This window comes from Lytechinus pictus, chromosome 15 (assembly GCF_037042905.1).
Source record: "Lytechinus pictus isolate F3 Inbred chromosome 15, Lp3.0, whole genome shotgun sequence".
NCBI classification, from domain to species: Eukaryota; Metazoa; Echinodermata; class Echinoidea; order Temnopleuroida; family Toxopneustidae; genus Lytechinus; species Lytechinus pictus.
This window is the reverse complement of record NC_087259.1, coordinates 6,112,878-6,128,101: the sequence shown is the minus strand read 5'-3', so window position 1 is coordinate 6,128,101 and position 15,224 is coordinate 6,112,878. Positions and strand designations below refer to the sequence as shown.

The window sequence follows — 15,224 nt, the reverse complement described above, 5'->3', positions numbered from 1 at the left end:
TCTCCGTCATCTACTCACTCAATGCCATGGTCATACAGATATGACCGGACACGGAGAGCGCCTGTCTCTCTTGAATGGGAGGTAGTGGGTTCGATCCCCGGCCGAGTCATACTAAAGACTTAAAGATGGGACGTTCTGCCTCCTGGTCATGCGCTCGACATATCGATTGGAGATGGGTAATAATAATCATATGAATGACATAAAACTGATGATATAATACATAAATAGGACACTGATAAAAATATGTGTAAAAGATAAATATACTAATAAAAACCATGATGTTGATGATGATTTAAATATTGTTAAAATATTTTGTTAAAGTTTTCCAGGGTAAGCATCCTAGTGGGATAGGCCCACATGTGCAATGTATGTTGTCGGGGGGGGGGGGGGGTTAAAGGACACTTTACAATGTATCTACACTTCATCTTTCCTTCACATTTTATTTCGTTATTACTGTGGCCTTTCTATAATTTTGTAGTAACTGTTGTTATTAACATGGAATTATGTCTGCAGAAGTTGCCATTCAAAGTTCATCTAGGTCCGTATGAACAAATTTCTATTATCTGTATCCTACTACGCCCAATTGTGAGACAATTCAAATGATCATCTGCATGAGTTCCTTTCTGAGTAGATGAATTGTATAGAAACGAAACAGTGTGAATCCATAGTAAATCTAACTTAGTGTACTGTGAAATGCATTGATAATAACCCACGCTCCAGCTCTCCTTTTGTTCCGAATTTGGTTGAAGGATGGCGTGAACTTCACGTTTTATTCATGTATAATTCACAACTTCACGACAATTGTTGTTTGCTTCGATGCTCTTGATTTTTTTCTTTTGTTAAGTGAGAGAGGTCTTTGCGCTCCTCATTTCGGGTGGCAGTTCACAATAATTTTATATGAATCATGAATTAGTAATGATAATACAGAATACCTGTCGTTTAGGAAACACCTGTACCTCGAATCTATTACACCCATATTATTAGTCTGTGAAATACAGACCCTAGTTGAACCCCTGGCTTGCATTCAGAATTTTTGCATGTAGGCCTATACCTTCTTCAAATGTAATTTCAGTTTAAAGGGGAATCCAGCCTTGGCCATAAAATGTTGTGTTGGGAAGGAGAAAAATAAATTAAACAGAATGGTGAAAGTTTGAAAGAAATAGGACAATCAATAAGAAAGTTATAGCTGCTTTAAAATTGAGATCACTAATACTATGTAGATTTCAAATTGGCAAATGGGTAAGTAAATTATGACAAGGGGCAAGGACAACTTTCCCATAGGCCATGTACTTTATTATCAGGAATTTGTGGTTTTCTCCTAAGTACCCATTCCCCTGGGGAAGTAATCTAAATATAACCCAGGTAGTATATTGTTTTATGTCCTCATGAAAGAAAAATATAATTTGAAATAAAACTTTTGAGAAAAATGACATTTAGGCCAAAATATGTATTGGAGTACATGGAAGAGTAGTCCTTGCCTTACATCACTAAGACACCCCATATGCGGCCAATTTGAAGTCTCCATGAGTATAGTGATTACCAATATTTACAACTTTTAACAATTCATAACTTTCTTGTTGTTTGTCCAATATTGTTCAAACTTTCACCTATCAACTTGTCAGATTTTTCTTTTCCTTATAAAAACAAGTTTTTATTTGGGTTGGATTCCCCTTTAATAGAAAGAGCATGACAAATATCAAGAGATGTAGTGTTGTGGTCCTTGCAACTTACTTAATGATAAACAAGTCTACATGTATGTATCATGCAAACTTCAATGTTTAGTTGACATTAATGTTTGTTCCCTACCTCCGGGGATATTGTGTATTAAAAATCCGAGATGGTTGCATATTATAAGGGCTTCAATCAAAAATAAGCAAGATTTTGCCAAGTGATAGAGAGCCACACCCGCTTTAACTTATAGACTGAAGGTTTTAGATTTACTAGTTTACAGTTTATTTTATGAATGAATTAAATCAACATTGATATTGATTTACAAAATATTTCTTGCTTTTGATAATGCTGACTGTATCACAAAGTCTTCTAATATCTTTCTGAAAAACCAAAATGTTTTGGTTTGAATCTTGCTGCAGGTTGCTAAAGCGCCTCTTATCTGTTTCTCTCAAGTGCTACTTGTGAAACCTATCCTTCCACTCTCGTGGCAGGTCAAGTACTTACAGGGCAGGTTCGGTTTCACCAACAGCACTTATCTTCCATGCTGATTGAGTTTATCATTACCCCGAAACCATTGAAGGGAAATTAAGTTCCCATCGTCCTCGAAACTCTGGAGCATTATACCTGCATATTGTCGGCATGTTGTCCGAGACTTCTGACTTAATGGCTACTTAGTTTTGATCTTGGTGAAGGATCTTTTGTAAATTTGATACTATTTGAAAGGAAACCTAATGCTACCATTAGATCTCTTTGAGAGGTTTGTATTGGCCTTTGATCTTGTACTTTTCAAATCGAATAAAAATAGTTTGTAACCATGTGAGTAAAATCATCCAAGTAGCTTGAATGGGATAATTTTTCTTTTAGCAACATGAGGATAAATAATTGGCCATTAAGAGATGTGTTTTGCTCCACTAACCATGTACTTCTCTTGCAAATTAATGTATTTGTTGTAAGCGACACAACATTTGTCCAGGACTGTAAGGTAGGGGTTGGAGAAGGGTTCGGTTATATAGTGTTAGATCCAGGGTTGAAGTTATTTTGTTTGATTTGCGTGTGGAATTTAAAGCACTCGTCGAAGGAAGTGTCATGGAATTGTAACACTGATTTGTATTGACTTTGTTGAACCTGTCCCATAACTTTTATTTAAATCTCTTGTAATTACCACCTGATTTTGATAGAGCCAGGTATGACATGTATACCTTTGACTCTCTAATGATAATATGCTTTTATATCTTGTCCTGTCTTGTCTTACCGTTAATGCCCACAATCATTATATCGATTATTATGGCATTCGAACATCAAACGTACTGGGTTCATTGTAAATGAATAGCAAAGATTAAATGGATGTATCCAGTTATCTCGTAAATAAAAAAATATGTGTTTTCATGATTGACTGGACCTGAAGATTTTTGCCTGGACCGGCAGGTGCGATACACTGGGTGAACACCCTACTCTTTGACGAATAGTGTATTGGTTTTAACGTTGCATAGGTTGTGACTCTCCTATACACGGGACCAACATTTGCGTCCTTTCCGATGGATGGAGTGTTTTCCAACTGCATTCACACATGCACTGAATGCAGTGGTGAGGCACGCTTACACACAACGCTATAGCATCAGATTTTTTGTTTGACGAGTTTTGCCATGAGCGGGACTCGAACCCCTCACTTTGAGATCTACGATCTTATCCGAATCGGTGTTCTAATCGACTGAGCTACGCTGCTTCCTATATAGCACTTAATACATCGGAATGACGTGTCCAAGCGCTTGTAATACAGATATATTATCACCCCCATCGTCGAATTCAATCAGTCATTCCCACACATAACGTATGCACATCCTCCATTCCCTGGGGAGTATTCCAGTCAGTCGCCGTTGAGTCGCACACAGTACTGGACAAGCTACAATGACTCACACATGCTACCCGGTACCCATTTAGCACCTGGGTCGAGAGTGGCAAAGTGTGGATTAACACCTTGCCAAAGGACGCTAGAACGCAGTGGGAACCACTGCACCACGGCTCTTTGCAGATGGAAGAACCATCCGATATATACGTGTCCCAGTTTGAATTCATCTAGGGGCATTGTGTAGGGGGGGAGAGAGGGGGTTGACCACCAAGTGCAACTCATATTCCCTCTGGCAGTGTTTATGTGTGTCATTGATCGCCTTCTTTCATTTTCCTTTCAACATACATGTACATGTAGGGAGGGTCAAGAAGGGAAAAATGCTCTATATTTATATGAGAAAACTTATTGATTTTCCGTAGGCTTGCGTTTTTCTTTCTTGCTTTTAGGGTCTCGATGGGGGGCACCAAATTTTCTGGAATGGGGGTGGGGGGATGAACGGCCTAATGCCCCTCCCTTTCATCTTACAGTAATAGGAGATGCACTCTTTACCAATTCATTTATATTATTTACATTTTTATTTTTTACAATATGAGTTCTTGTTTAGACCTTTTGGCCCGTATTCTGAAGTCGGGTTTAACTTAAACTCAGGTTTAAAGTTGTGGTTTAAGTATGGATAGCCAATTGTTTCATAAATCACTAACAGTAGAGATATAATATTTCACCACATTTGGCTCTCAAATCATTCATAATTGTGTAGGAAGTATAAATAGATTATTGTCTGCACCATCGATGAATCAGGAAAGAGCACAGTAAAACACAAGAAACATACCACAAACAAATTTTTGACTCTTTTGGCTTCCCATAATTTTAGCACAGAGTTAGACCATGGTCTAAGTTAAACCTGAAAACGGGCCTATGGGTCTCTGGGAGCAACAAGTTTTCTTTTCATGGGGAGAGGGGCGGGGAGTGATGATCACCGACCGCAGCCTATAGTCATGTACAGCACATAAGCACATTGGCATCAATTGTTTTTCTTTCTTGAGAGGATCGAAGGAGGGAGAAACTTTCTTCTCCCAATGTCGTGTATTTTCTTGACATTTCCATTTCTCGATCCTTCCAACCTCAGGAGGGTGGCAGGCCTTCTCTTAACTTTCAGCCCCCAGCCATGAAATCAATCAATAAAGATGTGATGAGGGGTCCCAAAAGTGACACTTAAATTACCCCGTGCAGACGCCTTAATAAATGCTGAGTTTTTTTTAGCAAATCTTGGTCTGTCTGCTGTAGGTCAAACCTTTTACTTGTACCCCAGGAGAAAATAGACATTGAACCTTCAATATTTGTGTCTGGAATTAACTCATTTGATTCTGCTTGTGTAATTTCCATTCCTGGCATACATGTATGTACGAATGTTAGATTCGATGTATGACATATACAATCTGTAAATTGAGAGTTTTGAATATATGTAGATCGTTTCAAATTCCCAACTCTTTCCTACTATTAACCATTAAGCTACTGTATTGAATCAAAAATGCTTGACCACTTCATGTAAAAAAAGATAATACACATATCTGATAAATTTGGTAAAGCCCTGGGCAAATAAAATCTTTATTGAAAGATGAGATGATGGGATCAGGAATATGTTATATCTCGTTATTCATTTTTTTTTTTCATCAGGAGAATTGATTTTTCGGGGGGGGGGGGTGTTGTTGAGTGGCATATGGCATTTTAAGGGGATGCCCCCTCCCCTCTTTTATTCAGAGATGAATCTGTCACTGCTCTAAAGACATCCCTTCTTGCCAGCAAAAAATCAGGAATAGGAAATTTTCCTCTTTCTGATAGAAAGGGGCATTGATTAAAAAGTAAGAATAAAAGAATGATACAAGAGTTAACAGTTGAATTGATATGTCTATTGGGTCACCCCTTCACCCCAGCACAACTCTAGGGGAAAGTCAGTGTAAACACTCTGATTGAGTGTTGCCCTCTATTCTCCTATGAATAAAAAGCAGAAACAATTGGAGGGGGTATAAATGATTTAAAGGTAAGAGCAAGACATGAAACAAGAGTGGGCAATTAAAATTGATGTCTCTAAATGGCTGACCCCACAACTCTGGGGTTGCCTTCTATTCTATGAATAAAAAGAAGAAAACATCCTTCCTTCCTCCCAGAATGTTTTAGCGTCCTCCGTAAGCGGTTATCATTAAAAATCCATACATATTAGGCACGCTTCAGGGAGCTTTCTTTCGAGAAGGGAGGTAACTTCTCCCCGCGCAATTGCATTTTTGATGCTCCACTGGTTCTGAAAATGACATGCATGCACATATAGCATCACTAATGTGAGCGACTGACTCATGTTCATGCTACACACTGTCTCAAGAAAAGGAGAGAGATGGACACCGTTCTCATTTCACTTTCTAAAATTGGTTTACTGGAAACCGGTTCAGGAAACCAGTTTGGAAGATGGCTTTGCTAGCGTTCCCATTTGATCACCTGAAAGTGGTTTTCAAAACCATTTCACATAAAGCGGTCTTGTTGCTATGGAGACACTCTCAGGGAGGGTTGACATGTTTCGAGGGAAATGTGAAATCGCAGCGTAGGCATTCCACATACAATGTGTGGAGTAACATGCTTGAAATGTGCGAAGATCGCGTCATGAAGAACGGTTGCGTCCTCACTTATGCTATTAAAAACCATTTAACGAGGCAAAGCGATCTTCAAAACTACATCGCGAGGTAGTTTTCTAAACTGGTTTGGAAGATCGCTTCCAAGACCGCTTTGACCGTTCTCATTACACGTTAAACTAGTTTCCCCCAAACTTGTTTCCAGTTAACAAGTTTTAGGACGGTAGTGAGAACCGTGAGAACGGTGTCCTCGAGAGACTTTACAGAGCTCTGTTGGGTAAATTCTGGTAAATTTCTACATACAAACACTTGTCATTTGCTTTAATTCTGTTCAAACTAATTTTGCGATTGTTACCACAACGGGGATTTATCTTTAAATTCTGTATTAAAAATTAAGGGAATTTACTTGTTTTTGTAAAAATTATGATTGCTATGCCTGAATTTTTGAGGCAAAATTGTTGGATCCTCTGATTTTTTATTCACTTGTACAACTTTTTATAACAGTGTGATTTCCTTATTTTTTTTCTTATGTTCATTGATATTTTTTATTCTTCTTTAATCCTCCTTCAAAATGTTTTGAATTTTAACTATTTTCCCCTTTTTTATTTATTTTTTTCAGATCGGCATCGTAAGAAATATCTCCAGTTGGTCAGTCAAGCAACCTGGTTTCTTCCATGGTCATTTTGCATACCTAGATTTTCCAAGGTAAGTCTGACATTTCACCGTGGATGTCAACCACTTATTGATACAAGTGTGGATTATTACCAGTGCTGGAGGCTGTTTCATAGAGCTATTTGTAGATCAATCAGGACTTAGAATGACTAGACAATTTTACTTCTTAATCTTCAAAAACCCTAATCAAATTTTGACAAATCATAAATGATGCTTTATATTTGCGAAAAAAATTTTAATCGACAAAAATCATATTTCATCTCTAGCTCGACTTGGGGATATGTAAACATGGCGATTTGCTATTCAGATATATTTTCTCTGTTGATAATGCAGTTCAAATTTCTTATAGTTAGCTGTTATGTTTATTGTTTTCCTGTTCATATAGCTCTTAGGGAAAATGAGAAACGTTCTCTTTAAATGAACTTCAAATGGTTATTCAACTTTCCTTCAACCGTGCACTAATCCATCTCTCACAAGCACAAGCAGGCTTCATTGATATCTTTATAGGTGCATGGCATTTTCACCATTTTTCAATCAGTCATTTCCCCAAACAAACCTACCAAACAGCAAATCAGATACATGCATTTCAGTCGCAATAGCGGATGGAATCGCTGACGCGCATCCATGAAACTCACCTAGCTCTTTGCGATCATCTTCCTATCTTGGCTTTGTAATTTTCATCAGAGGATGAGCTTTTTGCGGTGATATGCCTCCTCTCGGCTTGCCAATAATGGATTTGGTGGACATCTTTGGGGTTATACTATATCAAAGGAGATATTTCCATGATTATATCTTACTTGAGGTGGTTTCAGACCACCTCGAAGTTCGCCAGTTCCAGGTATTCTCTGATCGGGAAATTTACCCCGATCAGAAAATACCAGGTATTTTGGCGGTGTGAAAGCAAACTACGCGTAATATCCCCGAAAGAAAATACCCGATAAATAGTAGGTACTTGGCGAAATTACGAGAACTTTCGCGGGGATTTTTCCAAGGTCGTGGGTATTTTGGCGGTCTGAAAGCAAATTACGGGAACTTTTAGCCCAGCGTGTCGTTGGGTGCGGCGCCGTGCATGGGTTGCTGCTGGGCTAGTGATTTTGAATTTCGCGCCTTGCTGCTTATCAGACCATACTGCGCATGCTCGTAACTTCAGGAACTTATCCCGAAGGGTATGTTTCAGGGCGGTGTGAATGCAGGAATAATTAATGGGTATTTAACGGGGATTCTTGTGATCGAGGCGGTTTGAAACCACCTACTGATAAATGTACTGGTGTTTCTAAATTGAATTAAACCTAAGAGAAAGAGGCTCACTAGATAATAATAATAAAAAAAATCAAGATCAGAGGGAGAGGGAGATGATATGTTAATGCTTCCTACATGGAAAATTGGCATTCATATCTTTCTCAAACTGAACGGTAAAATGAAATGAAGTACATGTAGTGAAGCTGCATACTGCACAGGATACATTATGTCGGTCTCCGTGCATCAGTTTGCTTGATATCATTACTCTAGCCAAATATGAACAAAATGACTAGAGTATCTGGATTGAAGATTAAGATGTAAAATTTAAAAAATGTATTGTTTTTTTTATTTCATTCATTAATTTTATAAATTATTCAATCGTTTTGCTGTTTATATTTTGTCCATTCATTTACTAATTTATTCATTTGAATATTAATGTATTTACTTATTTATTTAATTTATTTAATTTATTTATTTGTGTGTTTTTTTTATTTTTATTTTTATTTATTTGTTTGTTCATTCATTCATTCATTTATTTAGTTTTTTTTTTTTTTGGGGGGGTAGGGTTACCCTAATCTCCAAACCCGAAACTGTAATCTAAGATGGTACACAGTGCAACAAAATATTATCTGAGGGTAGTACATAAAGGAACATACTTTTACTGAATATAGTACACATTGAAACAACTTCTATTTTTCACATTTTTGTCTCGCCTGCCAGAGGTGAAGGCAAGACTGAGGGATCCAAATGTCGTCTGTCTGTTCGTCCGTCACAAACATTATGACACATAACTCCGCAACCGTTAGTCACTTTTCAACCAAACTTAGGTTGTAGATGAACTTAGGAGACCTGCGTGTTATGTTTCAATCGGATGTCACATGGTATTAAAGGTCAAAGGTCATTTTCAGGTCAATGTTAAAGTTTGCGTGCAAGACTCTCTTATGACACATAACTCCACAACCGTAAGTCACTTTTCAACCAAGCTTGGATGGTAGATGTAGTTAGGGGACCTGCATGTTATGCTGCAGTCGAAGGTCACATGGTAAAGTCAAATGTCATTTTGAGGTCATTGTTATGTCATAACTCTGCAACCGTAAGTCACTTTTGAACCAAACTTGGGTTGTAGCTGTATTTAGGCGACCTGCATGTTATTTTGTTCAGAGGTCACCTGGTAAGGTCAAAGGTCATTTTAATGTTAACATTAAAGTTTACGTGCAAGACTCTTATGACAAAATTTTGTTCCATCCCAGTTATTTTTCAATGAACTTTTGATACAATATTGCGTGACCTCGTAAATCACGATATTTCCAGAGGTTACTTTCACAAGTGGGCGAGACACAACATCGCTAATGCCTTGTCTAGATTATAATGCAATGTATGATTCGTTGTGACTACAGATCAAAATTATCTTGGAGGTGAGTGAAATGCAGAACATCACCAAGCTTTCGATTGTCTGCGACTGCAACGTAGTCCTAGTTCACCGGAAGTGGTGACACCGCTCGTTCAGTATCACGTTCGTACATTGATGAAAACAGTTTCGATTTAAGTCGACGTACCAGGCCACAGCATATACCAGCGTGATAGCGAGCGCGCCGTGGGCCGATGCTCGACCGGAGAATCAGGCGTAGCATCACGCTACGAACCAGTGGGGCGACTGTGGGTGCAACATTTGCACTCTTGCGCAAAAAGCCGGAAAAAAACACAGTTGTTTGGAAATAGAACATCAATTACCTATCGGATATGTAGTGTCTGAAAACAGGACACACTAAATGTAATGGAAAAGCTGGTAACAAGCAGTAATTTGCAGTTTACCAGCCCTGCTGAATCAACAAAACTCGAATGTTGATGCGGCTTCATTCATTTTTGCTAAGCTTGGATGACGTCATCATGTACGAACTAGCGCTAGTTCGAGCACTATGACACTATGACACAACGTCAAAACCCTCAAATACAAGTCACAGATTTGGGCAGCGAACGAGAAGGCTCGTCAAAGATTACTTCGCGCATGCGCAGCGCTCCCAAAATTCCTTAATCTCGTACGTCCACATGGCTCGTCACAGAAAACGAAAGGTCTCTATTATCTTGTGTTTGAAATCTTCAAGTCATCACACAACTCACTCTAAGTAAATCAGAGAGTAGCATTATGTGTGGAATATAATGATAATCAGCATTGATCATTGAATGGTGTTTACTTCCCTTTGCCATTCCAGATTTGGCTCACATATAAATCCCATTTATATCAACATGGTACGGTCACCGCTAGACAGGTTTATCTCCTACTACTACTTTCTGAGACACGGGGATAATTTCAGACCAAGTTTATCAAGGCATAGAGCAAGGAGTAATGAGGTGAGCTCACATTCTCTTTTATAAAAGTAAGATTTGTAGAGTAAGCATCTAGGTAATATTTAACAAAAAGGAAAATCTAAAATTTTCGAGGAGTCTGAGGTTTTGATCATAATGTTGGTTTGGAAACCTGAAGGATCAGATGGTGAAGACGAATGAAGTACGTTGGTATGGTAACATGTATGTGTTGAGGAGGGGTGTTAACTTTTGATTGTTTTGAGAAGGGCGATTGAGTTCAAGGGGGCTGGTCAGAGGGGAAAGCGATGACCAAGGAAGGCATAAAAGGAGCAAGTGGTGGAGGAGAGTAGGAAGATTGGTTGAGGGAGGAGGCTGGTCAAAGGGGAAGGGGTGACTGAAGAAGATAATGGATGAAGCAAGTGGTGGAGGAGAGTTAGAGGATTAGGTTGAGGGAGGAGGCTGGTCAAAGGGGAAGGGGTGACTGAAGAAGATAAGGAAGAAGCAAGTGGTGGAGGAGAGCAAGAGGATTAGGTTGAGGGAGGAGGCTGGTCAAAGGGGAAGGGATGACTGAAGAAGATAAAGAAGAAGCAAGTGATGGAGGAGAGCTAGAGGATTAGGTTGAGGGAGGAGGCTGGTCAACTGGAAGGGGTGACTGAAGAAGATAATGGATGAAGCAAGTGGTGGAGGAGAGCAAGAGGATTAGGTTGAGGGAGGAGGCTGGTCAAAGGGGAAGGGGTGAATGAAGAAGATAAGGAAGAAGCAAGTGATGGAGGAGAGCTAGAGGATTAGGTTGAGAAAGGAGGCTGGTCAACTGGAAGGGGTGACTGAAGAAGATAATGGATGAAGCAAGTGATGGAGGAGAGCAAGAGGGTTCGGTTGAGGAAGGAGGCTGGTCAAAGGGGAAGGGGTGACTGAAGAAGATAAGGAAGAAGCAAGTGGTGGAGGAGAGCTAGAGGATTAGGTTGAGGGAGGAGGCTGGTCAACGGGGAAGGGATGACTGAAGAAGATAAGGAAGAAGCAAGTGATGGAGGAGAGCTAGAGGATTAGGTTGAGGGAGGAGGCTGGTCAAAGGGGAAGGGGTGACTGAAGAAGATAAGGAAGAAGCAAGTGATGGAGGAGAGCAAGAGGATTAGGATGAGGGAGGAGGAAGACTCTTCAAATAAAGAAGAGTGAGTAAAGAGGAGGGGTAAATTCTTTGAGAGTGAGGTGAAACTGGCCACCTCCCAAGTCAGGGACTAAACCGGGTTTAAGACCTGGATTCCTACTTTGTTTCATTGAGTGGTGGTATTCCATGAATTCAATGCTCTTCCAAAAAAATATGTTGATGTTTTCCGTACAGCAGAAAGCTGAGGATGAGGGACTCTATACGGACCTGCCTCATATTGCTGTATATTGTGTAGCACTAAGTGAGATTGGGATCGGCGGTGCCTTGTATCAGAACAAATAATGTCTAACACGTTGCAAATCAAGCATTATACCTATAATGAATATCGTGGCACCATTCCAATACAAGCTTCACATATTAAGGATTTGGGTATTCCGGACTTCATTTTGGTTTGACTGTTTTTATTCTAAATATGAAGTGAGCTGATTTTTCTCACATGAAATTGTTCAAGGGTTGTTTACACCTCCTACAGTTATCATCTCATTGACATGACATATTAGCAAATCTAACTGCATAACGATTGCAACTTAAAAAAAACCTGATTAATTACTCTCATACATTTTGTTCAAACTTAAAGGTCAAGTCCACCCCAGAGAATTGTTGATTTGAATCGATAGAGAAAAATCAAACAAACACAACCCTGCAAATTTCATCGAAATCGGATGTAAAATAAGAAAGTTATGACATTTTAAAGTTTCGCTTATTTTTCACAAAACAGTTAAATGCACAACTCAGCGATATGCAAATGAGAGAGTCGATGATGTCCATCACTCACTATTTCTTTTGTTTTTTATTGTTTGAATAATACAATATTTCAATCTTTACAGATTTGACAATAAGGACCAACTTAACTTAACCATAAACTGTTAAAATAATAGTAATTCCACATGTTCAGGGAGAAATAAAACTTTTTTTCACTTGACAAGGAGGAGAAAATAAGAATATTTCATATTTCATATAATAAAATACAAAAGAAATAGTGAGTGGGTGACGTCATCAGTCTGCCAATTTGCATACCGACCAGGATGTGCATATAACTGTTTTGTGAAATTAAGCGAAACTTTAAAATGTCATAACTTTCTTATCTTGCATCCAATTTTGATGAAATTTTTTGTCTTTTGCTTGTTGGATTTTTCTCCTTTTTTCAAATCAACTTTTTGTTGGGGTGGACTTGCCCTTTAACAAAGCTTTCCCAGATTCCTCACCGTCTCTGAAAACAATTTGCCATTCGGGGCCTGTTTCATAAGACTTGGTTTAATAACAAAGCTACTGAAATCCTTCATTCTGATTGGCTTATAGTAAAAGTCTTTATGAAACAGGGCCCTGGTTGGGTTTTTCTATGTGTTGAGTCACAGATTTATTTGTTCATCATTTGCTTTGTTTTCTTTCTGTAGTGCACTAGAGTCTCCCTTAAGTTTGATAATGTTTTTCACTGCCTCTTAAAGGTAAAAGAAAGTAGTTGCAGCAAATAATTATTTTATGAGAAAGACTTCTAAATCAAGGTTTAATTGTCACAATTTTATCATATATCTAGATGTGGTACATTAATGCAAATTTATCTTTATGAAATCATGAAATCTTGGCTCAAAACCAATAATTCTGACAATCACTAACACAGAAAAGCATATGTGGGACCGTGAATTAAAATTGCTTGGAAAAATACCCGACATTTGATGGAATTCTGTGCTTATTTTGCTAATTTCTCAGCTATAACACATTTTCTCCCATCGCCATTTCATTTTGTATTTATACAAACACTTGGGTGATAATTTTATTGGATCCTGTTCAAACTCATTTTGAGATCCCTACTACAACTGGTGTTTATCTTTCTTTGATTATGTTTTTCCTCCGCAGACGCTTGATGAATGTGTGTTAAGACAAGGTTTTGACTGCGCCCCGGAGAGGATGTGGATACAGGTTCCTTTCTTCTGCGGACACAACCCAGAATGCTGGTAAGAATAGGATAGATACATGTATGGGCCCTGTCCTAGACACCGTTCTCATTACGCTTTTTAAAACCAGTTTACTGGAAACCGGTTTGGAAGATCGCTTTGCTAGCGTTCCCATTTGATCACACGAAACGTAAAGCGATCTTGTTGGTATGGAAACGCTCTCAGTGGGGTGACACGTGTGCGCGAAATTCGAAACCGCAGCGTAGGCATACTACACCTGTTGTGTGGAGTAGCACGCTCAAAATGTGCGAAGATCGCTTCCCAAAGAACGGTTGTGTCCTTACTTACGCTAAAACCAGTTTAACGAGGCAAAGCGATCACATCGCGAAGTGGTTTTATGAACCAGTTTGGAAGATCGCTTCCAAGATCACTTCGACCATTCTCATTACACGTTAAACTAGTTTCCACTAAACTAGTGTTAGGAAGGTAGTGAGAACGGTGTCTTACAAAGAGTTGCAATTGATCCGATCAACCACAACTATGGAAAGCCAGCAACGCCAACATCTAAAGTGTGTGATTGTTGAAAATGTTTTGTAGATATGATCGATACTCATGCATTCATCGCTGTCCTGGCACTTCAGTGTGCTTCTCTTTGTTTGCAAATGACATTGTGCAACTTTCCTATAGGACAAATTATGACAGTGATGGATTTCCATATAGCTGAGGTTGATTTGATCAATCTAAACTCTTTGTTAGACAGGGTCATGAATGACCTCTCTGGAAGGGGAAGTTCACCCTGGCAAAATGTTGATTTCAATAGAAACTGATAAATTAGAGAAAAATATTGATGAAAGTTTGATTGAAAAAGAATGATAATTATGAATTTTTAATGTTTTGTATTTGTGATGTCATAGATGCTCCCCCATTATGACATATAATTTCCATAAATTCCAAGTTTTAGCGGAACATGAAGAATTTTTTTTTTTTTTTAAATAGAAGTGGGTATGAAATGATGTTTCTGATGATATATGAAGCACACAAATATTATTACTTTCAATTTTTTGAAAAATAGCATTTTTGAAAATTTGTATCATACCACAGGGAGCTGCTCGTCTGTGACATAAGAATTCTTTGAATGTTTTTATCTATACTTCAATATTTTCCACCATTTTTCTGCTTTTATTGATATCAACTCATCGCCAGGGTGAAGTTCTCCTTTAAAAAGATGATTTCCAACAGTGGTCGATCAGTAGGTAATTTGACAAGACATTGATCTGCATTTCGTGCTAAGCACAAGCTAGGATGATAGGTTGATGACATCGATCTGTTGGCTCAAGGATCAATTATGATAGGGCAAGGTAGAAGGATTGATTGAGAGATAGAACAAAGTTATGAAGAATTGAATACTTAATTGAATTTCTGTTAGATATTCATCTCTTCATAACTTCATTCCATCTCTCAATCAATAAGGTATGGTGCCTGGTTTATTTTGGTCTAATGCCAATTCGTATAATTACCAACTCATCTGCTATTATTTGGTCGACCACTATCCACAGGTCTAATTGCCATTTCGTCCACTGCCCATTTCGTCTAATTACCAGTTGGTCCAATGGCCATTTAGTCCATATACCATTTGGTCTAATTTGACTAAATGTTTATTGAGTGAAAAGACGAAAGATGAATATACGAATTGGAAATTTACCTGGTGCTGACACAGAAGACAGAGCCAGGATGGTCAGTCGATGACACCGACCCATTAGCTCGATGATCGATATCAATAGAAGGACTGATTGAGAGATGGAATGAAGTTACGAAGA

At 38.6% G+C, this 15,224-nt stretch overlaps 1 protein-coding gene across 1 annotated transcript in view; it reads left to right on the top strand.

Annotated features, from left to right (window-relative positions):
- LOC129278224 (heparan sulfate 2-O-sulfotransferase 1-like) overlaps positions 1 to 11,797 on the top strand; it is a 45,706-nt gene extending 33,909 nt beyond the window's left edge. The window contains exons 3-5 of the mRNA XM_064110643.1: positions 6,755 to 6,840; positions 10,257 to 10,395; positions 11,690 to 11,797. Coding sequence (XP_063966713.1) covers positions 6,755 to 6,840; positions 10,257 to 10,395; positions 11,690 to 11,797 — 333 coding nt within the window. The remainder of the gene's footprint in view (positions 1 to 6,754; positions 6,841 to 10,256; positions 10,396 to 11,689) is intronic.
- Positions 11,798 to 15,224: the final 3,427 nt, after the last annotated feature.